Genomic DNA, 25892 nt, shown 5'->3' with positions numbered 1-25892 from the left:
ATGCCTGGGTTGTGGGCTCAATCCCCAGTAGGGGGTGTGCAGGAGGCAGCCGATCAATGATTGTCTCTCATCATTGATGTTTCTATCTCTCTTTCCTTCTCCCTTCCTCTCTGAAATCAATAAAAATATATTTAACCCCCCCCCCCAAAAAAAAACAGGGTTGCTATGGATGTAGGAAATAACAAATCAGGAAACAAAACGAAGTATTCTATTTCCATTGAAATAGTTATCAACAATGCAAGAGCTGATGTTCTAGGAAGTATCCAATTTTATTTAGTTTGTTATAATTTAAATTGCTGTGTTTGACCCAAGACTCTGAGATCCCGAATTTTAAACTTAAATAATTTCTGTAATTTAATGAAAGAAAAAAGTCAATAGCAAAGGCAATGTGAGAGGTGAGACAAATTAGTCTTCCATCATCTGTAGATGAGTTAGGGGACTAACAGCAGAACTAGCTTGTATTTAAGTTTTTCATAGCGTTAAAAACTTGGACCAATACTTCACCCTGTGTCTGAGTTTTAATTTCCTGTTACTGTTTCAGATGCCTCTATAAACTGGAGGAAAGAGTACATTCCTAAATTGTAAGATTATATTTTAAGATCCCATTTATTTAGTCAAGAAGACAGATTCTGATTTGAGGTGAAGTGGCCACACAGTGCAGGAGCAGATGTAATAAGTTAGTGTCACTTCCTCTGGCCCCAAAATCTCAAAGGCAGGCACAGAGTTTCTAGTGACATTGCAAGGTAGAGTGTGGCTGGACTGGAGAAGCTCAATTTCTTTCAGTGCTGCAGTCCTTTAATAGATTATTTAAAAATCTGGAAAAATTTACAATTTTTATTTTAAATTTTTTTATTTTGTAATGCTTAAAAACTTTGGTTCATGAACCATTTTAATGCCAACAAGATATTACCTAATGAAAATAGCAGAACAAATGCCTTGTTGCCCTGAGAAGTATCTGACACTAACTTTTCTGCATTCCCCAAAAATCCATTTTCGTTAAAGAGGAAAGACCCTTACCTCATATGGTTGTTAGGAGCAAGTGAGATTATTTGCAAAGTCTTGACATTAATTAAGAACACAAAAAAAAGCAGTTGACTTTTCTAAAAGATACACATTGAAACATTGGTTATCTTTATACTCACTAGAAGCAAAAAAAACCCAAAGATAATAAAAATAATATTTTGCTATATGGAGCTCCATATCTGATGGGGCATCAAAGCATTTCTGCATATTCATAACTTAGGTTTGTAATAAACTGTGACACTAACCTAACTTTTTTTTTTTTTAAGTCTGACCTAATTTACTCATTCCATTAGCTGTGGAAACAGAGATGAGAACACCAGGGCACAGCGTGGTCTACGCAGCAGCCTTTCAGAGCCCTTCCATTGATGCAGAAAAAGGGAAAGTGGAATAGACAGAAACTTAAAATTTTACACATATGGCTGCTAGGGAGAAATTATACAGGGAAACTAGTTATTCTCTTAAAATAGTATATTTTCTAGAGGATAAAATCTATAAATTATTAATGCATTTGGGTCAACTGATTATATAAAAAATATAATCAGATCTACATTTGTCTCAGAATAGATTCAGTATGGAAGTTGGGGTTTTCCTTGGGCATAAGTAGAGAGAAGAAAGATAAATATAAAGGGTAGGGCTAGATCTAGAACATCAGATTGAGATTTAAGGATTTGATGTGGAAGAGAAAGAGGCATTAAAAAGTTGGCAAGGGGAGAGAAAATTAGTACTGGTTGAAAACCACCCATTTCCCCCATCTTTCTTTAGAATTAAAGCATTTTATTTCTTTGCAAAAAACTTATCAATATGAGTTTGAACAGAACTTGTCTTCTTCTCATCATATAACTTATAAAATGGAGCAAGCATCTTTCTAAGTCTTGGTGACTTGAACTTTCATATTTCTTTCTAAGTTTGGATTAGCTTTCATTGTGTTCTTTGTACTTTCAAAGTGGTGAAATATTCCTGAGTTTCTTTAAAGTGACGTTTTAGGCCGGTATCACTTCCTCTGGGCCATTGTCCGTCTTTTTGTCATAATGACTTTCCTCATTGATGTCCATAAGTTCACTTTCTCTGAATTCCTGTGACAGCCTAGCTACCTTGCTCCAAAGGGCACAGTGTCAACATTCCAGAATTACCTATATCTCGTGTAACTCATTTACTAGTATATTCAATTAGTATCCCACTGAAGTGACTTCAGCTTGTTTTTTTTTTATGTTCATAGTTCTTTTTTGTTTGTTTTTTTCTTTGTTGATTAAGGTATTACATATGTGTCCTTATCCTCTCTTCCCCCCCCACCCCCCAATCATGCCTTCAACCCCTGGTGTCTGTGTCCATTGGTTAGGTTTATATGCATGCATACAAGTCCTTTGGTTGATCTCTTCCCCTTATCCCCACCCTCCCCTACCTTCCCTCTGAGGTTTGATGGTCTGATCGATGCTTCTCTGCAACTGGATCTGTTTTTGTTCATCAGTTTATGTTGTTTATTATATTCCACAAATGAGTGAGATCATGTGATATTTATCTTTCTCTGACTGGCTTATTTCACTTAGCATAATACTCTCCAGTTCCACCCGTGCTGTTGCAAATGGTAAGAATTCCTTCTTTTTTTATAGCAGCGTAGTATTCCATTGTGTAGATGTACCCAAAGTTTTTTAATCCACTCCTCTGCTGATGGGCATTTAGTCTGTTTCCAAATCTTAGCTATGGTAAATCCTTTCTGATTGTTTCTGTTTTCTTGGGATATATTCCTAGAAGTGGTATTACTGGGGCAATGGTAGTTCCATTTTTAGTTTTTTGAGGAAACTCCATACTGTTCTCCACAGTGGCTGCACAAGTCTGCATTCCCAACAGCAGTGCATGAGGGTTCCTTTTCCTCCGCATCTTCGCCAGCACTTGTCATTTGTTGATTTGTTGACGATAGCCATTCTGACAGGTGTGAGATGGTACCACATTGTCATTTTGATTTGCATCTCTCTGATGATTAGTGACTTTGAGCATGTTTCATATGTCTCTTGACCTTCCTTATGTCCTCTTTTGAAAAAATATCTATTTAGGTCCATTGCCCATTTTTTGATTGGGTTGTTTATCTTCCTTTTGTTAAGTTGTATGAGTTCCCTGTAAATGTTGGAGATTAAACCCTTATTGGTAGTAACATTGGCAAATATGTTCTCCTATGCAGTAGGCTTTCTTGTTGTTTTGTTGATGGTTTCTTTTGCTGTACAGAAGTTTTGTTCATAGTTCTTACCTTCATTTCATGCTGGCTAGGTTTTGCCTATCTTTCCTTGGTTATTACATTTTCATATCTATTCATATCCTATTTCAGTTCTAGCAATATCACATTTTGTCTCTTTGCTGTACTTTACTCTTTAATCTGTTGGTTATCCACTTTGGGGAATTGTCATGTGAATTTACACTTGGAGACAAGAGGCAATATGCTTTGCTGTCTATGTTTGAACTAAATACAAATGTGCAGTGACTAATCATTGACAGACTTTGAAGAAGGGGCATGTTGGTCACTGCTCATGATGCTACATCTATTATTTACATGGGGATTTATGGATCAAATAGCCAACAACTCTTATATAATACAGTTAATATCTATATATATATAAAGAGCCAGGGACCATTGCAACCGAACGGATGACTGAATGGACTACCAAACAGGCTGAGTGGGACGACAAGGCTGGCAGGGGGGTTAGTGAGGGATGACCAAACAACTGAGCAGTAGGCTGTGTGAGGCAACCAGGCCGGCAGGGGGGCAGTGAGGGACGACCAAACAACTGAACAAGCAGGCTGTGTGGGGTGACCAGGCCAGCAGGGGGTTAGTCAGGGACGACAAAACGACTGAGCAGCAGGCTGTGTGGGGCAACCAGGCAGGCAGGGGGGTTAATGAGGGACGACTAAATGACTGAACACCAGGCTGCGTGGGGTGACCAGGTCAGCAGGGGGGCAGTAAGGGATGACCAGGCCAGCAGGGGTGCAGTTGGGGGTGACCAGGCCGGTATGGGGGGGCAGTAAGGGGCGACCACGTCAGCAGGCGGGCAGTTGGGGGCAACCAGGGTGCCAGGGGGCAGTTGGGGGTGACCAGGCCGGAGAGGGTGCAGTTGGGGGTGACCAGGCCTGCAGGGGGGGGCGGCAGTAAGGGGAAACCATACTGGCAGAGGGGGGAGGTAGAGGCGACCAGCCCATGGGGGGGCAGTTGGGGGCAACCAGGTTGACAGGCAGGGCAGTTGGGGGTGACCAGGCCTGCAGGGGGGGGCAGCAGTAAGGGGAAACCATACTGGCAGAGGGGGGAGGTAGAGGCGACCAGCCCATGGGGGGGCAGTTGGGGGCAACCAGGTTGACAGGCAGGGCAGTTGGGGGTGACCAGGCCAACAGGCAGAGGCAGTTAGGGGTGATCAGTCTGGCAGGGGGGCCAGTAGGGGTGATCAGGCAGGCAGGCAGGCAGGCAGGTGAGAAGTTAGGAGCCAGAGGTCCCGGATTATGAGAGGAATGTCTGAGAGGTCCCGGATTGGAGAGGGTGCAGGTTGGGCTGAGGGGATCCTCCCACCCCCGTGCACAAATTTCGTGCACCGGGCCTCTAGTACCATGATAACTGATGTCTGAATTCTGTCATTGGAGGGTGGTGTTATTTAACTAGTTGTGGCTCTGAAACTTGTGCATTTTTCAACTGAGCAAAGCAAGGACAACATTTTGTTTCCTAATAAAAACATGAATCATCTGAATCATGGCAAACATTTGCTTGCAATAAGTAAGCTAAGAACAATAAAAACATTTTTATGTCCTTAAGAAATAAAAAATTGAGAACTATGGTAGAAAAATGAATATACTCCAAATAGGGCACTGTTGCCTCTTTTTTTGTTTTTTTAATATAAAGAATTATGAGTTTTATGAAATATTACTTAATTCTTAACATGTTAAAATAATGATGCCTAGGGAAAAAAGGATATTTGAAGTTTACTGAAATGGAAAACAAGCTCAATACATATGTATATGCACCTATATTTTAAACCTGATTTAAAATTTAGAAATCTATTTTATATAAAATCTATGATTCTAAATTCTGAAATATATTTCCCTCTTGCTTGAAATCTGGCCATTATTAAGTAGCACTACTATCTTACTTTTAAGTAAATAACATTTGACTTATCATCAATGTCTAAGTCTATGAATTAGTAATAGTTATGATTTATACAGTACAATTAATTTTGTAAAAGCACAAGATTTTTTTCACCTCATTCATTTACAAAACAACATATTTGATAACTTACTACATGTATAAAATGAATAACAGAGTAATAACAAAAAGGTATAGATTAGGTTCTACATGAAAAAATAGAGAGGGAATTCCTGTTTTCAAGGAGTTTCTAGGGATTTTTTTGAAGTTCAGAATTAAAACAGAATCTCAATGCTAAGAAAAAGTTCATTACTTTTCAATTTTGGAATAAGAAACTTTTTTTTAACTACAGTATTTTTTTTTTTCCCAAATCAAAGACACAAAACAAACTCAAGTAAACCAAAGCTTATTGGTTTAATCATTAAATAGTAATTGTTAAAGTAAAAGAGGATATTCAAGTTGGGGCCATATACTAATTACTAAAGAATTACACTTGGATGCAATAGGTTTCTCTTCTTCAAAACCCAATAAATGCAAGGCTTTCCTCCCCCTGTTTTAAAGAATACAATAAAAACTTGAAATCTTGTAAATTTTAGGTTAAATTCAGTGCTAAATAATAATACAACCTGGCTTTTGTATGAATATCCATTAATTATATCTTATATGCATTCAAAAGAGTGATAAAGGTTTATTTTAGGCAAATGATTTATTTCAAAAGATCACCCAAATTCCATAATTTAAAGAAGTCTTATTTGCTTTAAGGTCCAATTCATATTTTAATAATTTAAAATCCAATTATTATTGCCAAGACATTATAGGGAATTTTACATCCCATTAACCTTGCTTTGTTTTAATTACAAAGATTCTTTGTTAGATTCCTTTAAATGATCTACTTTATAATTTCAGCCTGTCCTAGGGAGTACTTTAATTCAGCTGCACATTCATCAACTGGTTTTGTTCTGTTAATTATAGACAACTGCACCATTGCTTTCTCCAGCTATGATTGATGAATTATATTCAAGAGTGTAGCTGTTAAATAGGATAAACATTTATAACAATTTGCACTTAAATAATTTTATCTTCATTCCCACAAGGACAAATTAAAGACATATTCTAACAACCAAGAGAAAGTGTTTTTATAGGTTTCATTTTAAACTATTAGAAAAAATTAAGAAAAATGCTCTATGTCCAGGCCAATGAAATACAAGCATGTGCAAAGAATCTAAGCTATGCCTAGCATTTAGTAAGCATCAATGAATAGGAATCAGATAAACACAGCAACGTGTAACTATTGTACCTACATCCCAACTATCTAAATATATCTTTTGATCTGGAACTCCCAATTCAAATTCATGAAAGTGAAAGGTCTAAATTGAAAGGACATGAACCAAAGTAAAGGTGAAAGTCAGAAAATTCTAAATACCTATTATATGTAATAACAAAACAAAACAAAACAAAACCCTTAGAGAGCCTATATTACAGCAGTTGTAATAAATGTGGTATAGATTATTTCCAACCTTCAGAGAAACTGGGCTTCTTTCTTAGGTGTTACACTATTCTGCAATGTGAAACAATGTGAGAGGAAGATTATGTTACATGCCTAGCATCTAACAGTTGGAGAACTGGTATTTGAATTCAGTACAAATAGTAAACATATGATTTGTATTATAATAGGAACTGTGGAAATGGCCACAAAATAGTGTATTATACACTACAAATAAATGGGCACTAACACTATGGTATGGGAAGTATAAACCAGGGGAAAATTGAAGGTGCTTTGAGAACCTAAGAAAGTACCTATAATCTGGAGTAGCAATGGGGAGAGATTGGTGTTCAGTGAAGAGATTATTTTCACTAAAGTAATATAAGTAAATGTCTTAAAGTAAATGCTCATATTTTTTTGTGCTGTGGACTGTTGGTTTGGCTATTTTCAATATTCTCTTAGCTTCTCAAATATAATACCCCCTCTCCAAATTTGCTTCATTTTCAGTAAATAGCCCTGCTTTCTTCATTGAGAATGTAAGGCACCATAAAACAAAACAAAACAAAACAAAAACCCTATGAATCCTGCTAAAACTTAAATGAGCCCTAGCCGGTTTGGCTCAGTGGATGGAGCATCAGCCTGCGGACTGAAAGGTCCTGGGTTCGATTCCGGTCAAGGGCATGTACCTTGGTTGCGGGCACATTCTCAGTGGGAGGTGTGCAGGAGGCAGCTGATAGATGTTTCTCTCTCATCGATGTTTCTAACTCTCTATTCCTCTCTCTTCCTCTCTGTAAAAAATCAATAAAATATGTTAAAAAAAACACAAAATCTTAAATGAAAGGCCAGTCCCTGGACTTCAGGCTAACCCATCATATTGGCTTTTTTTCCACCAGCATTTAAAAATACGTAAGTCTTTTCTTCTAAAAAAAATATGCCACACACCCTTCCTCACCAAATTAAAAACTATATCTACCTTTAGTAACGACCCTATGAGTTTCCCCTTCATGGCCAAACTTCTTACAGTTGTATATACTTGATGTCTATACTAGCTCTGACCCCAATACTCAAATAACCACTTTCTCAAAAGTTACTTTCTTCATTTATCTGTTCCCATAGAACCATTTACTTGTCCTTTTATTATATCAACTAGAGGTCCGGTGCATGAAAATACATGCATTTGGGGGGGGGGTCCCCCAGTCTGCTCTCTCTCACAGTCTGGGAACCCTCAGGGGATGTCCTACTGACAGCTTAGGCCCGCTCCCCCGGGAGAGCGGGCTTAAGCCACAGTCTGGCCTCCTTCTGCAGGAGGCGACTGGGCCAATCAGGGGAAGGTGCCACCCACATCACCCTGCCGCTGCTGCTGCCTTTGGCTTCCTTCTGGGGGAGGTGACTGGGCTGATCAAGGGAAGGCACCGCCCCCATCACACCGCTGTTGCTGCCACTGCAGCTTTGTCCGGAAGGACATCTGGAAGGATGTCTGGAAGACATCTGGTCTATCCGGTCTAATTAGCATATTATCCTTTTATTAGTATAGATAAGTACTTAATGAAGGATTGTTGTACTCACTAGCCTCCAAGCTCCATTAGAGCAGAGCCTGGGTCTGTACCCGGAATCGTTAGCACATAGGTACTCACCAGTATAAGTCAGGATGAAATGACCTATTATACGGTGGCTCCTTTAATCCTAACTTAACTATTGTCTTTTGGACTATTCATTCCTCCTCAAACATTGTACTCATCATTCTTTTTTTCATTCTTTCAATAAATATTTGTGATTGTGAACCATGTGCTAGGCATTATTTCAGATACCAGGGAGATATTCACAAATAAGACATGAGTTCTTAAGGAAAGTACATTTTAGTGAGGAAGATAGACATAAAATAATGAGATGATATCATTAAAATGTCAAAAGAGAATCATGTGATGAATGTGTGCTAACTCAATAAGATGGCAAGGGGAGCCTTTCTGAGAGGTGACATTTTAGCTGATTTATGAATGACAGTAAATAACCAATCACATGAAGATGTTGGGAAATGGGATTCCCCACAGAAAGAGCAGTAAAGCTGGTCCCCAGGTTTTTTTCTCACTCTGCAGACTCTTCCTGAGCATCACATCTGTGTCCTTACTTACCACTTACCATATATAAGCAGATAACTCTAAATCTCCACTCTAGCTATATCTTTGGAGAGCTGGAGACCCAAATTCCAAGATGCCTATTCAATGATTCCACTTGGACATTACACAGGTGCCATAAATTCAGTGTAACCCAAAGTGAAAACCTCTCTCACTCAAGCCATGCTCCTCTTTCTGTGTCATTCTAAGTAAACTATATTTATACTATAATCCATCCAGTTATGAAAGCTAGAAATCAAGTTATCTTGGATTCCTTCATTCACCTCTTACCATCCAATATATGAGCAATAATTAAATTTCCAAAAGATACTTCAAATGTTTCCACTTCTTCCATCCTGCTAGCACTGTTTGTTAGTCTGACACCACCATCTTCATTAGGATTACTGAAACCTCAGATTGGCATCTCTGTTTCAGTCTTGAACCCCTAAAATCCATTTGCCACATTTCAAGTTATGCCTAAACCTCTTCAGTTATACTCCAGCAGCCTTACCACATCTTAGAAACCCCTTCCTGGAATGATCCTTGCCTTGAGGAATGACCCTCAAGTTCTATGTGGGTAGCACAAAACACACAATTAAGTAGCTGTTGGATGACTAAAAATAGCAACATGTCTTGCTGTCTTTTGCCTCTTGGTTTTTGCACTAAATTATTCCCTTGGCCCAGAACTTTATTCCTCTTTTTTAAAAAAATTTCATATAGCTATGTCATAATCATCTCTCAATTATCAACCAAGATGGCATTATGTTTGGACATGCTTCTCTTTTAGAAACCTCTTTCTTTGTAGACTATTTTTAAAGCAGTTTTAAGTTCATAGCAAACTTGAGCAGAAGATAGATTTCTCAGATACTATTTCAGCCCACAAAACCTCCCCCCCACAAGTTATCACCATCTACCATTAGTTAGAAATGATGAACCTACATTAATACAGCATTATCACTGAAAGTCCATGCTTTACATTAGGGTTCATTCTTGGTATTGTATATTCTATGGGTTTAGACCAGGGGTGGGCAAACTTTTTGACTCGAGGGCCACAATGGGTTCTTAAACTGGACCGGAGGGCCGGAACAAAAGCATGGATGGAGTGTTTGTGTGAACTAATATAAATTCAAAGTAAACATCATTACATAAAAGGGTACGGTCTTTTTTTTCAATAGTTTTATTCATTTCAAACGGGCCGGATCCGGCCCGCGGGCCGTAGTTTGCCCACGGCTGGTTTAGACAAATGTATAGCATGTATCCACTATTATAGCATCATATGGAGTAGGTTCACTGCTCTAAAAATCCTCTCTGCTCTGTCTCCCTCCAACCCCCAGTTACCACTGATCTTTCTATTATTGTTTCCATACTTTTGCCTTTTCCAGAATGTCATATAATTCAAATCATACAGTATATTAGCCTTTTCAAATTGGCTTCTTTCATTTAGTGACATGCAATTAAGTTTCTTCTATGTCTTTCCATGGCTTGGAAACTCATTTCTTTTTAGAACTAAGTAACAAATATTTCATTTTCTGGATGTATCATACAAATGAATGGGTATTTATTTATCCATTAATTACTGAAGTGCATCTTGACATCCAAGTTTTGGCAATTATGAACAAAGTGAATATAAACATCTGCATGCAGGTTTTTATGTGGACTTAAGTTTTTAACTTCTTTGGATAGATAGAAGCATGGCTGTTGGACTATATAGTAAGAGTATATTTACTTTTGTAAGAAACCACCAGCCTGTCTTTCAAAGTGGCTGTATATTTTGCATTCTCACCAGCAACAAATGAAAGTACAGTTATTCCACATCCTTACCAGCATTTGGTGTGGTCAAGTGTTCTGGATTTTGGACATGCTAATAAATGTATAGTGGTATTTCTTTGTTGTTGTAATTAGCATTTCCCTGATGATATGTAGAGCATTTTCTCATATGTTTATTTTCCATCTGTGTATCTTCTTTGGTGCAGTATCTGTTAGGTCTTTGGCCCATTTTTAAATCAGATTGTTTATATTCTTATTGTTGAGTTTTATAATGAACAACATAAACTGATAAACAAAAACAGATGCAGAGACAGAGAAGCATCAATCAGACCATCAAACCTCAGAGGGAAGGGGGTAGGGGGAGAGATCAACCAAAGGACTTGTATGCATGCATATAAGCCTAACCAATGCACACAGATACCAGAGGGTGAGGGCATGAGTGGGGGGGGGTGTGGAAGGGGGGTAATGTGGGGATAAGCACACATATGTAATAACTTAATCAATAAAGAAATTTAAAAAAAGACTTCATATTATATCTACAATATTATGGATATATTCACTTCATATCATATCCACTAATAAAAGCCTATGTGGCTCTCGTGCACTCGTGCGACACACCCACATCATCATAAGATGGCTGCCTCCACATCATCAAAAGATGTCCACCCCAGGTTGTCACAAGATGGCCACCACAAGATGGCCGGCAGGGGAGGGTAGTTGTGGGCGATCAAGCTGGTAGGGGAGGGCAGTTGGGGGAGACCGGGCTGGCAGGGGAGGGCAGTTGAGGGTGACCAGGCCGGCAGGGGAGGGCAGTTGGGGATGATCGGGTCGGCAGGGGAGGTCAGTTGGGGGCCATCGGGCCCGCAGGGGAGCAGTTAGGCGTCAGTCAAGCTGGCAGGGGAACGGTTAGGGGGCAATCTGGCTGGCAGGCAGAAGCGGTTAGGGGGAATCAGGCAGGCAGGCAGGCGAGTGGTTAGGAGACAGCAGTCCCGGATTGTGAGAGGGATGTCCGACTGCTGGTTTAGGCCTGATCCCTGCGTGGGATCGGACCTAAAATGGCAGTTGGACATCCCCCAAGGGGTCCCAGATTGGAGAGGGTGCAGGCTGGGCTGAGGGACCGCCCCCCCCCTTGCATGAATTTCATGCACCAGGCCAATAGTTTTAAGATAATAGTCCTTCATCAGATATATCTTGTGCAAATATTTTCTCACAGTCTGTGGATTGCCTTCTCATTCTCTTGACAACCTCTTTCACAAAGCAAAATTTTACATTTTAATAAAGTCCAGTTTAGCACTTTTTTCTTTCATGGCTCATACGTTTGGTATTGTATCTAAAAAGGTATCACCATACCCAAGGTCATGGAGATTTTCTCCTATGTTATCTTCTAGGAGTTTTATAGTTTTGCATTTCATACTTATGTCCGTGATCCTCTTTCAGTTAATTTTTGTGCTGTTATTAAATCCATGTCTAGATTTTTCACATGTGGATGGATGTCTAGTTGTTACAGCATCATTTGTCAAAAAGACTATCATCTTATACCCTGATAACCCAACCATTTGGAGAATGCATCCCTCTAGATGAGATTAAGTACCCTGCCTTAGGCTTGCATTAATTCCTATACCACCCCAATGATAGCACCGTTGTATTATTGTGTGTGCCAGTTTAATGTTTGTCTTATTCACTTCTCTATTCCCAGTTCTTATAATAGTGTTTGTGATGTAGAAGGTGCTAACTAGACATTTGCTGTACTAATGTATACATGATCTGTATATTTATAGCTAGTTATGTTTCAATTATTATTCCAAAATCATCTTTAATGGAGGAAAAATTTGTATGAAAATAGAAGCACACTCTAGAATGGCACAAAATGCCCTAACCGGTTTGGCTCAGTGGATAGAGCGTCGGCCTACGGACTGAAGGGTCCCAGGTTCGATTCCAGTCAAGGGCATGTACGTTGGTTGCGGGCACATCCCCAGTAGGAGGTGTGCAGGAGGCAGCTGATCAATGTTTCTCTCTCATCGATGTTTCTAACTCTCTATCCTTCTCCCTTCTTCTCTGTAAAAAATCAATTAAAAATATATTTAAAAAACAGAATGGCACAAAAATATGGTGAACATTTTGAAGGCTTTCATGGATTTAAATTTAAACAAAATTAAACTACTTTCTATAATTCCAGCCTCTTTCCTAAAATAAAAGAAACTCTACCACTGAACAATAATACAGCATCAAAAGCTAAAAACCTCTGATAATAGCAAATTCTCCATCCTCTTTTTGTCTTAGACAATATTATAATCTTAAGTGTTAAAGGTTCAATTCTGTTAACTCTTCAGAGTTACTGATGACAAAATAATTTTTGTTTTTTACTTCACAGTTGAAAGAAATTAGCAAAATTAGCATGAATGTGAATTGAGAGTTTCTGTAACTGATATGACAATGAGTAAGTAGCCTGTGAATTTTTTTTTCTAGTTTTCATCACCTGAAGATGGGTAATAATCATTGTCAATTCTTACAATAATAAAGTTTTATAAGAACTACAGTGTGTCGTTATGTAAACTTATTTATGTTACTTAAAAAAACCAATATTTTGTTGCATCTTTTGCTTTGCAGTGAGTCAAAAACTTATTTAAATTTTTAAAGTTACATTATTGTGACTAAAAATAATTCAAACATGGAATATCTAAATGAGAGATATTCATTAAGATTCACTGTTATAACAACAGAGGCTATTTCTTAGACTATAAAACTTGATGGGGAAAAAAACACTAATACTAAACTTATTTAAGTTACTTTAAAAATGGATTTCTCTACCATACACAAACTAATTTTCAAGGGATATGTTGTAAAATATTCTTTCATAATACCACTCCCTTGATAAAATTTTATATATAGTAAGCATTATTTATTAATTTAATTTAATTTGGTTTGAAATACAAATACATAGATTACGCCAAATATCAGTCATTTTTTCTCAAAGATTATACTGTATCATAGAAGAAACTCAAGTTGCAAAGAATGCAGGTCTTTAGCTAATAGAAGCTGTACATGTCAAAATGATGACAGTTACAGTTTCTTAATGTATACACTGCCAGTAAAGTTTTCGGAAAATTATAGTGAACAACTGTTTATAATAAAGAGAAAATACAATAATAGGCTCAAACATAATATTACTTATAGCATCATTTTAATAATGGTATATATAAATTCCTAACCAGACTGTTATACTTCCTATATTTAACATCCTTCACATTTTCAGCTGGATACCAGATAGCACAGCATGTTCAGATAAAACTGTTTCACATGAGCTGAGATAGGCAGAGGGAGTCCACATGGAGCATAACACTGAAACCAGATGGAGTGGCAGATGGGACTGCAGACGGGGTTCACTTGATCTATGTAAAACAACTTTACTACTTAGTAAGATGTGGCTCCAATCTCACAAAAACTTTCTAAAGTTTGTCCCTTTATTTCATACATGCTCCTGACTGAATAAATATTTTTAACATTTTAAATTTTGTTCTTTTAAAGTTTCTGCAGTAAATTATTTAATTAAAACATTTTCTTACACATTTTTTCACCAGATGGCAGGAAAAAACAGCTCCCAGTGGAATAAAATGTGCAGTGGAATAAAAATTGTGAAATTTATTACCTTCCTTCATTGATGAGTTCAATAAATGCAAGTCCTGCATTCTTCTGAATAGAATTTTGCCATTCCTAAAAAGAGAAACCAAACCAAGTGTCATAAAAATGAGCATGTAAAGAAAAGTAACATCTTGTTTAAGGATCATGTTGGCACTATTAAAATAACTTCGTTATGATATTTCTAAATCTTCAAAAAAATTAACAAATGTTACTGTGCTACTCATTTTAAAAGGTGCTATCGAGTTCCTACTAAATTTCAGGCTTGATGCCCACTGAAATAGAAAGTGAGATCATAGGTACAGATCACAAATTCTCAGCACAAAGTGTCCTTCCTTCCAAAAGAGACCAAATGTCTAGTGGCTATATAAGGGTTAGAAATATTGGAATAGAAATTTTAGTCCCTGATATAGAAAATTCTCACTGAGGTTATAAAATGAAAATTAGAAATATAAACAACATATTTAGATTAACTTGTAAATGAAATGTTATAGTTACGTGTGTAGTCCAAATGACTGAAAGGCATGTAAAATGTATATAAATTCTTATAAATAGTAAATTCTTTTAAAACGTATAAATATTTAATATTAAAACTATATCCAAATGTTATACTCTTCCTATGACATATTTAGAATATGCTTTAAATAATTTTTTTGGTTATTGATTTATCCCAGTAATTTTATTTTGGGAAGTCTTTTTTAAATATAGCTGGTAAATTACAATTTTTGGAATTAAATTATATCCACTTCAATAGTACTGTAAGTAAATGCTTCCCTAGTACATTTATATATATATATGTAAAGTCCTTATTGGTCACTTACATCACTCATCTATAGACTTTTTTCTCTCTCCATGAGTTAACAATTAAAGTGCTGGCCACACATACCGTAGGTGGTCAGCTCCCCGCCTATGAATTCAGCTCCACAAAAAGAACAGTCTCTATGATAACCCTTCACTCTATTCCTGATCACATGCTCCTCTAAAGCTTATACACATGCTGTGAATAAATGTGGTCTGCAAAAGTAGGTGTTTGGTATGTAAATATTCTCTGCTCTAAGTAAATTTATGAAGAATTATAGAAGAACAAACCACTAATCCACATTTCTCCAAGAGAGAATCAACAACTCGGGAAGAGTGATGTGGTAATGCTAATATATAAAAACCCTGGGTCTGTCACGACCAGGGGCTCGACCAACGGAAAGTCAGTCCTGCAGTCAGTGCTGGGTTGCCATAGCAACCCAGCGCTGACTAGTGAGGGGGCTGCGAATCAGGCCCAGAGAGAGGCCTGAAGAGGGAAGCAGGGTCTGATCCATAGCCTGTGTGGCAGCTGTTGATCATCACTTGCCTCTCTCTTTCTCTCCAGGCCAGGCCAGCAGCTGTGCCTCCATTTCTCTTCAGGCCTCCACCCGGGCTGCTGATCAGCCCCACCTTTCTGATCAGGCCCCATTAATAGGCCTAGAGACGCTGACTGGTATAGAAACCAACCAATCAGAGCCAAATCTGGGTGAAGTGTGAGGAGCCAATGGCTGCCTAGGGGGCAGAGCTTTTGACACTGGCATAGAAACCGACCAATCAGAACCAAATTGGCTGGCAGAGGAGGGCAGTTAGGGGCGATCAGGCCGGCAGCGAAGGGCAGTTGGGGGCAAGATCAGGCTAGCAGGGGAGGGCAGTTGGGGGCGAGATCAGGCATGCAGGAGAGGTCAGTTGGGGGTGAGATCAGGCTGGCAGGGGAGGGCAGGTAGGGGTGATCAGGCAGGCAGGCAGAGGCAGGGGAGATCAGGAAGGCAGGCAGAGAGGTTAGGGGCTATCACCCCTAGAGGCAGTTAGGGGTGATCGGGCAGGCAGGTAGGTGAGCGGTTAGGAGCCAGCAGTCCCAGAATGTGAGAGGGATGTCCCTGTGGGATTGGGCCTAAACTGGCAGTCAGACATCCCCCAAGGGGTCCCCGATTCGGGAGGGTGCAGGCTGGGCTGAGGGAACACCCCCTTTCATGTGTGAATTTTGTGCACCAGGCCACTAGTTATTTTTTAAAGAAAAGGAGACCTAAATGATGTCATTTTTAGCAATGTGTTTTAGCTTCAACAACCTTTAACTACAGTTTATCAAAATAATAAGTTTGTTATTGTATTTTACAAAGCTTATTAAATCTTTCAAATAATTTCTGTTGAAAAATTATAGAAAACTTTTTTCTACATTTTAACAAAATGACTTACTACCACCCTAGCCAGTTTGGCTCAGTGGATAGAGCATTGGCCTGTGAACTGAATGGTCCCAGGTTCGATTCCAGTCAAGGGCATATGCCCAGGTTGTGGGCTTGATTCCCAGTGGGGGATTTGCAGGAGGCAGCCGATCAATGATTCTCTCTCATCATGGATGTTTCTATCTCTCTCTCCCTCTTCTTTCCTCTTTGATATCAATAAAAATATATTTTAAAAAATGACTTACTACCATCCTCTTAAATATTTTACATATTACCATTATATAGCCTATATTTACTGCAAACAAATAAACCACAATGTGCCAATTTATCAGGAATACTTCACATTTACTGTGATATTAGCTTAAATAAAGAATAGATTTTTACATAACAAGAATCATGTCACTCAGAAGGATAGATTCTTGTGGACAATTTCTTATACACAATTCTCTTTATGATGCTGCATCAAAGCTCTTTATCAGTATAAACTTCTAATATGAAGAGAATTTTTAAAGAGGATATTTCACAATGTGCATTCAGGTATTACATATGCACCCCAAATTATACTGTGTCTAAAAGATCACAGAATAAAATGTTTTTAAAAACTCTGTTCAGATCAAACAAAACATATGTGTAAGGTGCCGTCAGCCCTTGAGATGCTTATCTGCAATATTTTATAGAGGAACTAGAGGTCCAGTGCACAAATTCATGCACCAGTGGGGTCCCTCGGCCTGGCCTGTGGGATTGGGCCGAAACCGGCTCTCTGACATCCCTTGAGGGGTCCCGGATTGTGAGAGGGTACAGGGCAGACTGAGGGACCCCACCAGTGCACAATCAGGGCTGAGGAGGAATGTGGGAGGTTGGCCAGCCAGGGAGGGACTGCAGGACGGCTCCAGGGCGTGTCCAGCCCCTCTCACTCAGTCCCAATGGGCCAGAGCCCACAAGTCAGCTAACCTACCGGTCAGAGCATCTGCCCCTTGGTGGTCAGTTCACATCATAGCGACTGGTCAACCAGTCGACTATCTGCCCCCTGGTGGTCAGTGCATGTCGTAGTGAGCAGTTGAGCGACTTTAGCATATCATTAGCATATGACCCTTTGATTTCTTGAATGGATGATCAGATGACTGGACACTTAGCATATTAGGCTTTTATTATATTGGACTAGAGGCCCAATGCACAAATTTTGTGCAAGTGTAGGCCTTTCTTCCCCCAGCTGCCGGCACTGGCTTCCCTCTGCACCCGAGACCCGAGCTTCCCTCCGCCTGCCGACAGGTACCTGGAACCCAGGCTTCCCTCACAGCCCCGGCTTCGTCCAGAAGGTCGTCCGGAAGGACATCTGGTCTAATTATCATATTACCCTTTTATTATTATAGATAGTAGAAATAAATCTGAGCTAAAGATATTAGAGCTTATATGATGAGAAAGTCAATGAAAGTGTATGACTGCAACACTTCATCCAAGAAATTAGTGTTTTAGAAAAGTAATTTGTCATTTCTGAGCAAGGGGAAATAGTAAGAAGTTGTTTTATAGGCCCTTCCAGAAGAGAGACAATAAACTTCAATTATGGAGTTGTAGCATCCTAAAATTTCAGGACACCAGGTTTAAGGAAAAGGCTAACAGGAAAAAAAATGTTTAAATAAAGAATCAAGGATGAGAAGGACACTAGACTTCTCAACACCAAAACAAGAAGACAGGAGGAAAGAACATAATACCTTCAAAATTATCAAAAGCATAATAGTCAAGCACAATATCCAGCTAAACTATCAATAAATATGAAGATAATTATATTTTCAGACATGCATAAACATTTATTTTTCACCCACTTCTTTCAAGAACCTATTGATAGTGTGCTCTGCCAAAATGAAAGAGTACATAAAAAAGGAGAAACAAGATTATAATGTGACAGTGCCCAAATCTCAGGAGCATTGGAAACAAGGGTTATTTCTTCCTTAAGTTCCATATTCATTGCCTGTGCTCTGTTCTACATTGTAGTCATTCTCTTTCAGGAGCCAGACCAGCAATGTGGCCGTTGTCTGGAATGTTATCAGCAACTAATATGGAGGGAAAAGAGAATGGGTTTAAGCGTCACTTGCTCTTGTAGCTTCTGCCCAGAAGTAACACATGTCACTTAGCACTTTTCACCAATCAAAGAAAGTAAATAAGTGAAGTCTCAGTTTCTTGGAGCAAGGGAGTGCAAACCCACCAAGTGCTCATGAGGTGGAAAAGTTCAAATACATATGAATAACTCAAAATATTACTACAAGGGAAGAAATCAGAAAAGCAGTATACACATATCTAAGAAACTATAAATCTGGCACAGGAAAGAGGCCATGAGAATTCTCCAAATAATGGTGAATATAAGTACCAAGAGTGTTATCTTGTTAAGCAGGGTTTCAGATAATATTTGATATGCATTATATTTAGAGTAGGCTTTCAGTGCAATTGGAAAGTTTGGGGGAAATTTAATGATAGTCCTATAGAAAATGTAGTAAAAAAAAGCAAGTAGCAAAACAGCAGTTAATTTCACACAAAAAAGAGTTAAGGAAAAAAGTGATGATGGATAGTTAACCTACGAATGGCATTTGCAAGGAATACTGATGGGCTCAAAAACTGTAATGTAATAATAGTGGGCAAAAGCTGAGAAACATAGGGATTACCCCCTTTCTTTTTTCTTTTTTCTTTTCCTCATCTCTTTAATTGGATTACAAAGTTAGATGAAAATTCTTTTGTAATGAAGTAGTCAAAGCTTCATGGTTAGGACAGAATAACTCAGAACACAACTTCAGGTCCCTTCCTCTTATTTTTTAGTAGGGAGTAGGTGACAGTGTTATAAGAATAAAATGCTTTAATAAAGTCAAAATGAAAAAAAAAGTGGAAAACCAAGGACATTGCTATACAATGTTATTTAGAAAATACTGATTAATAACATGGTAAAGAGCTAAAAGAATGCAAAGTAGCTGCCTCAACTAAATGTGTCTGAGGGGTGAAGCAGGTTTCTGATTTTTGTTTTGCTTTGTTATGTCTTTAAACTATCTACACAAATTTTAAAATTATTTCAAAATTAAACTTTTTCTTTTATAACAGTAACAAAACTATTACAAAACTAACACAGTTTCTATAAAGAATCAGGAGACTTGTATGGCATGCAGACTAATAGACTGTCAAGAAGGAAATAGTTAGTTTTACCAGATTACAGAGAAATTTTGAATATGGAAGACTTATTAAAAAATTATATATGGAAATTTATTATTGCAAAGCATGTATTTTTTTCCTCCAGAATTGTTTTTTATGGATTAGCAGGCAATACAATTCTTTAATTTGTTCAATGAGAATGCCACTGACAGGCTTTGTATTTGAGTTAGCTATCCTCCTCAAAGGCCTGAAGTTAGAGTTGCTATTTTCTCAAAGTTTCCTACCTGAAAAAAGAGGGCTGAAGTCTTCTTGCCCAAGAGAAATTTCCTGAACCTTTCTGTGCTGGTGGGACTGTGTCCTTTTTCATTTTATTCTCTAAATTTTGCAGATTAGGTATTAGAAACCTATCATTACTTTTGCTTGTATATTGTTACATTGTTAATTTTTCCACGTGTCAAAAATGTTAGGTATGATGAGGACACAGGAGAGGTCCTGGGACTTGGTAACTAGAATTCAGTAGATGAAAGCCTGATTGAACTGGTTTGATGAATGAAAGGTAATTGAAGAAAAGAGTGTAGTAGCTAGAAATATACTCTTTCAAAAATTTTTGCAGTTAAAGCTAAGAAAAATTTTGGTAGGAGTTTGAGAGAAAGATAGCTTCTTGTTTTTATGATGAAGAGAAAAATGTGGTTTTAAATCCTATATCCTATTATAATTTTCACTAGAGGCCCGGTGCACAAAAATTTGTGCCCTTGGGGGGGGAGGGGGGGGTCCCTCAGCCCGGCCTGTGCCCTCTAGCAGCCTGGGACCCCTCGGGAGATAACGACCTGCTGGCTAAGGCCTGCTCCCGGGTGGCAGAGGGCAGGCCCAATCCCTAGGTGCAGCCCCTGGTCTGCGGCTCAACCCCGTCACGCACAGAGCAGGGCCAATCCGGGAGTTGGGGCGCTGCCCCCTGTCACACACAGAGCAGGGCCCATCAGGGGGGTTGGGGCTTCGTACCCTGTCATGCACAGAGCAGGGCCCATCAGGGGGTTGAGGAGCTCCCCCCTGTCACTCACAGAGTAGGTCCGATAGGGGAGTTGGGGCACCGTCCCCTGTCACACACAGAGCAGGGTGGATCAGTGGGTTGGGGCGCCGCCCTCTATCACCCACAGAGCAGGGCCAATCAGGGGATTGGGGCGCCGCCACTGTCACACTCAGGGCAGGGCTGATGGGGAGGTTATGGCTCTACCCCATCACACACAGAGCAGGGCCCGTGGGGGGGCGGGGGGGTTGGGGCACCGCCCTCTATCCCCACAGAGCAGGGCCGATCAGGGGGTTGGGGCACTGCCCCCTGTCATGCTAATCCTGGTGTCGGGAGGCCTCTCGGCTCCGCTGATCCCGGTGCTGGGAGGCATATTACCCTTTTACTATATAGGGTAGAGGCCTGGTGCACGGGTGGGTGCCAGCTTGTTTGCCCTGAAGGGTGTCCTGGATCAGGGTGGGGGTCCCCACTGGGGTGCTTGGCCAGCCTGGGTGAGGGGATGATGGCTGTTTGCAGCTGGTAACCCACCCTTCAGGGTAGGGGTCCCCACTGGGGTGCCTGGCCAGTCTGGGTGAGGGGCTGAGGGCTGTTTTCAGGCTGGGGGTGACTGAACTCCCAAATGCTCCTTTTTTCCTTCTTTTTTTTTTTATTCTGGGCCAGCTTTAGCTTGAGGCTTGGCTCCAGTTCTTAGGCCTCCGCTGCTGAAAGTAGGTTTCTGGCCTTCGCATACAATGTTGCGAATCTGCTGGCGGTATTTGTTACAATGTTTGAAACTGCAGGCTCAGAGGCCTGCAGCCGCAGGCGGGGAACGTTGGTTTCCTCCATCACTGAGGCAAGCAAGCCTCATGTTAGTTTCAAGCTGCCTGGCTGCCGGCCGCCATCTTGGCTGACAGTTAATTTGCATATCTCGCTGATTACCAATAAAAAGGGTAGCGGTTGTACGACAATTACCATGTTTCTCTTTTATTAGTGTAGATTGTTACCACCTGCTGAAAAGAAGCCATATAAGTAATACTCAATAAATATTATTAGTGACTTATTGGGTAAGCTGCATTCACATGCAATTCCCCATTGTTATATTAGTTATTATAGACTAGAGGCCCAGTGCATGAATTCTTACACAAGTGGGGTCCCTTGGCCTGGCCTGTGTGATTGGGCTGAAACCAGGTCTCTGACATCCTCCAAGAGGTCCTGGATTGTGAGAGGGTGCAGGGCAGGCCTAGGGACCCCACCGGTGCACGATTGGGGCTGGAGAGGGATGTGGGAGGTTGGCCAGCTGGGGAGGGACCGTGGGAGGGAGCCAGGGCATGTCCTGCCTCTCTCACTTAGTCCCCATGGGCCAGAGCCCAGCAGTAAGCTAACCTACTAGTTGGAGCGTCTGCTCCCTGGTGGTCAGTGAATGTCATAACGAGCAGTTGAGCAGTCTTAGCGTATCATTAGCATATTACACTATGATTGGTTGAATTGATGACCGGATGATTGGACACTTAGCACATTAGGCTTTTATTTATAGGATAAAAAGCTATGTGACAGGTAATGTAATCTTTTAAAATATACACAACCCATGGACACAGACAATAGTGGGCTCAGGGAGGGGATGGGAATGGGAAGGAGGGGGTCAATGGGGACAAAGGAGGGGACATCTGTAATACTATAAAAATGAAGATAAATTTTTAAGAATGTCCCTGTTAAGGATCCTCCTAACTAACCTAACACAGAGTTTCTTCTGTGGAAGCACAGACCAACTGGGTTCTTTTTCTATGAAGATATGAAAAAGCATGCTGATCACAAAAAGAGGGAAGAATTCTCATTCTCTCTCTCTCTCTCTCTCTCTCTCTCTCTCTCTCTCTCTCTCTCTCTCTCTCCCTCCCTCCCTCCCTCCTTCCCTCTCCTTTCTTTCCCTCTCTCTTTCTGTCTCAGATTATTTTCTGTTCTTCTCCAAACCTTTACAAGAAGTTTAAGAGGCTGCCTATCTGCCTACCTCTTCTGCTATCTCTGATTGTCCTGATCTTCTGTCCTCAGACGTGAGTAAATCTCAAATACTTATCTGATAACAGGATTTTCAAACAACATAAGCTGAAATACCAATTTTCCAATATAGGAGTTCAATACTAACTTGTTTAATAGTGTTTTCCATATGCCTGCAACCTCAGTTTACTCTTTATATGTTTTATGTGCACATAATATGATTAGACTTTAGGTAGTGCATCTTTGAACAAAGAGCCATATTTTACTCATCTGTGATAACTGTAGGGGTAGAAGAAATAGATGATATAATTTTCAGAGACTATACTACAGCATTAAGGCAGCAAGACTTTAATTCTAGAAGGTTAGTGACACTGGATAGAAAAGAAAGAAAAATATCCTTATGTATAAAATTTAATGAATATTATACTCCCTGGTATCGTTTATTTTTCAAATTCTATTACTTATTTGCCTGCCAAACATGAATATTTTTTTCTATGACACAGAAGCCTACTGAGTTATGTGTTAATGTGCTATGGCTGGAAGTACAAGACTAGCTCTGCAGGCCTTGACCCAAGGAAGAGACAAAGTACATTCTACCTAATATTAGAGTGTAATTTAGTTTTTGAATGTTTTTTAAAGTTCCCTATCAACTATAATAACCAATTTACACAATTTCAATTTGTCAAGGCCATCTCTGTTAACTACATTAAATATGAACAAATCGTAAGGTCACAAAAATGGTCCTAATTGCCTTTCCTTAAGAAAGAGGTTTGTGAAAGCTTTTGTTTTTGAAATTGTTATAGGAGATTTAAAAATCACAGGCAGGAGATAAACTAATGCCCTGGATAAACTCATCCCCCTAGTGTCGAAAAAAAAAAAAAAAAGCCAAGTAACTTAAATAGCGATTATAAGCAATAAAAGAATATAGTTAAATATGAATTTAAAATATAAGAACAAAGAATGTTTGTGCTTATGGTGGGTTGTGTGGGTTACAGTTTGTGTCAGCCCTTCAACTCCTCCCTGCTATCCACTGTGTCCCAGGGGGATGCTTCAGTAGAGGAGCTGGCGAAGTGAGGATTTAAGCCACACAAGTAGCAATGAAACTATAAATTTTAAACATGAGGTTTCACCAGCTGTTTTCTGATATTTAGCATAAGACATTTATTTTAGTTTTAATTATTTTGGTGAATTTTAAACAAATTTATTTCATATGGCAATAAAGAAAATACAAGTTTATTTCTTTCAACTAATAAAGAAAATACTAAATGAGAAAGAGAAAATGGGAGGACAAAATATTCCTCACAAGTATATTTTTCTCCACAGAAAATATCAGGATTGAATGTGTTTTTTAAATTTTGTTTTAAAGATTTATGAATGACAGTTGTGAACGTAGCACAACTTTTGGGGGCATTTAGATGAAAATCCAATCCCTTTACATCCTTGGTAAAATATGGTACACAGAATTGAGCAGTCAACAAAAATTAAGAAGTGCAAAGGAAAAAAAGTGGAATGGGAAAAAAAGTATCCTATAGGAAAAATGTAACAACTAGCATATTCTTCAGTTATCCCAAGCTATAGATGAATTTTTTTATCGTTATTCCTATGGAAAAGGGCAATACTAAGGGTCCATGCTGGCAAAGTAATAAATCTTTAAGTGTGTCAATGAAATCATTTTAAAACGTTGAAAATGGGAAATAGGATCAACCTAGAATCATTATTTCCTCAGTACTTAATATTTTGTATTTTTATTAACCAGAGAACATTCTCTCTCAAATATAACTATATTTTGTAGTGATCTACTTATACATATGACCCCCCACTAGATCATAAATTTCTTTAAAAAAAAATATTCTATTGATTTTTTACAGAGAGGAAGGGAGAGAGACAGAGAGTCAGAAACATCGATGAGAGAGAAATATCGATCAGCTGCCTCCTGCACATCTCCCACTGGGGATGTGCCCACAACCCAGGCACATGCCCTTGACTGGAATCAAACCCGGGACCCCTCAGTCCGCAGGCCGACGCTCTATCCACCGAGCCAAACCGGTTTCGGCAAGATCATAAATTTCTTAATGAAAGGAAGGATCCTGTTTTATTTAACTATGTATACCCAGTAAGTAGCAAGTGACTGGCATACTGTATGTTCTCAATGTTATTTTTGTTGTTGAATAATTTAATCCTCGCAAATCTATGAAATCACTTAAATCTGTGGTTCCCAATTTTGCCTGAACAAAAGAATCAACAGGGGAGTTGTTAAAATGTACCAATTAAATCAGAAAAATATCTAAGAATAGGGCCCAGAAATCAGTTTTATTTTAAAGCTTCCCAAATAATTTTAATGTGAAGGTAGTGTTCAAAACCACTGACTTAGGTCATTTCTCCCTCTAAACAAGCCTGCACTAATAAAATCCCAAAGTACCTAAAGTTGGGTAATATAGTTGTCATAAAGTGATGTGTATATTTTCCTTCAAATTGTTCAATTAAACTTCCTTTGTAAAATAGTATACTATTGTATTATAATTTCATCAAAATTTATGTCATAATTATTAAAATATACACATCTCTAAACTAAGGCCACCCTTAAGATCCTTTGAAACTCTAACATGGTATTTCATTGTGATAAATGGTATTTTTGTAAGACTGAACGTATTAGCTTATAATGAATGTATTAAAATATGAGTAATGAATTAGGTTAGGCAATGATTATATTCTTTTACACTGAAGCAATTTTGGTTTTGTTTTCTTAAATGCACATCATTGTGATTCTAGGAGTTTCAAAAATAATTTGGGAAAATACTGAAAAGGGAGAAATGTAAAACTTTGTGACAACAAAAATACAAAGCATAGAGGGATTTTGAATATTTGTTTGCTGTGGTTTCTCAAGTATAAAGTACCATGAGAGTTAACAAATGGGATATCTAAACAGGAAATGAATACTTTAATTACCGTCCTAACTCTCTAACAATTCTCTTACATGTAGGCATAAAGAAATTACTTAAAACAATGAAAAGGCATAACATGAGAATGTATAAAACATGAGATAAAAATAATTGATTGTCATTTCAATAAAGATAATTGCTTGGCAATGACAACAAAAAAGTATTATTTTAAAATCTTATCTACAAAGCATTCCAGAAAGTCTTCTGCCATTTCAGAAAACACTCACACACACAAACTCACCCCACTATTAAAGAAAATGAACAGTCGTAAGACAAAGTATGTTACCATAGGCACTGAGTTCTTATCTTCACAAGGAAACATACTAAACTGGGTTTAAATGCCTGCAGAGAACTGCCAAGGATTTAGACAGTTTTGTCACAATTCTTTAACTCTTCTACATGGATGCATAAAATTTCCTAAAGATGAAGGACTTTTTCAGAGAATTGGATATCAAGTTAAGGATCCTTTGAAACGAAAAACTTTGAAGACAAATAAGTTCCAG

At 38.8% G+C, this 25892-nt stretch overlaps 1 protein-coding gene across 1 annotated transcript in view; it reads right to left on the bottom strand.

Moving 5' to 3' along the window:
- Positions 1-25892, bottom strand: part of NBEA (neurobeachin) — a gene marked incomplete at its 5' end in the record, with an annotated part of 948936 nt that overhangs the window by 507016 nt on the left and 416028 nt on the right. The window contains one exon of the mRNA XM_081083035.1: positions 14142-14206. Coding sequence (XP_080939161.1) covers positions 14142-14206 — 65 coding nt within the window. The remainder of the gene's footprint in view (positions 1-14141; positions 14207-25892) is intronic.

Source organism: Myotis nattereri (assembly GCF_964212035.1).
Source record: "Myotis nattereri genome assembly, chromosome: 2".
Lineage (NCBI taxonomy): Eukaryota > Metazoa > Chordata > Mammalia > Chiroptera > Vespertilionidae > Myotis > Myotis nattereri.
The sequence above is the reverse complement of the archived record's forward strand: the minus strand, read 5'-3'. Positions and strand labels throughout refer to the sequence as shown.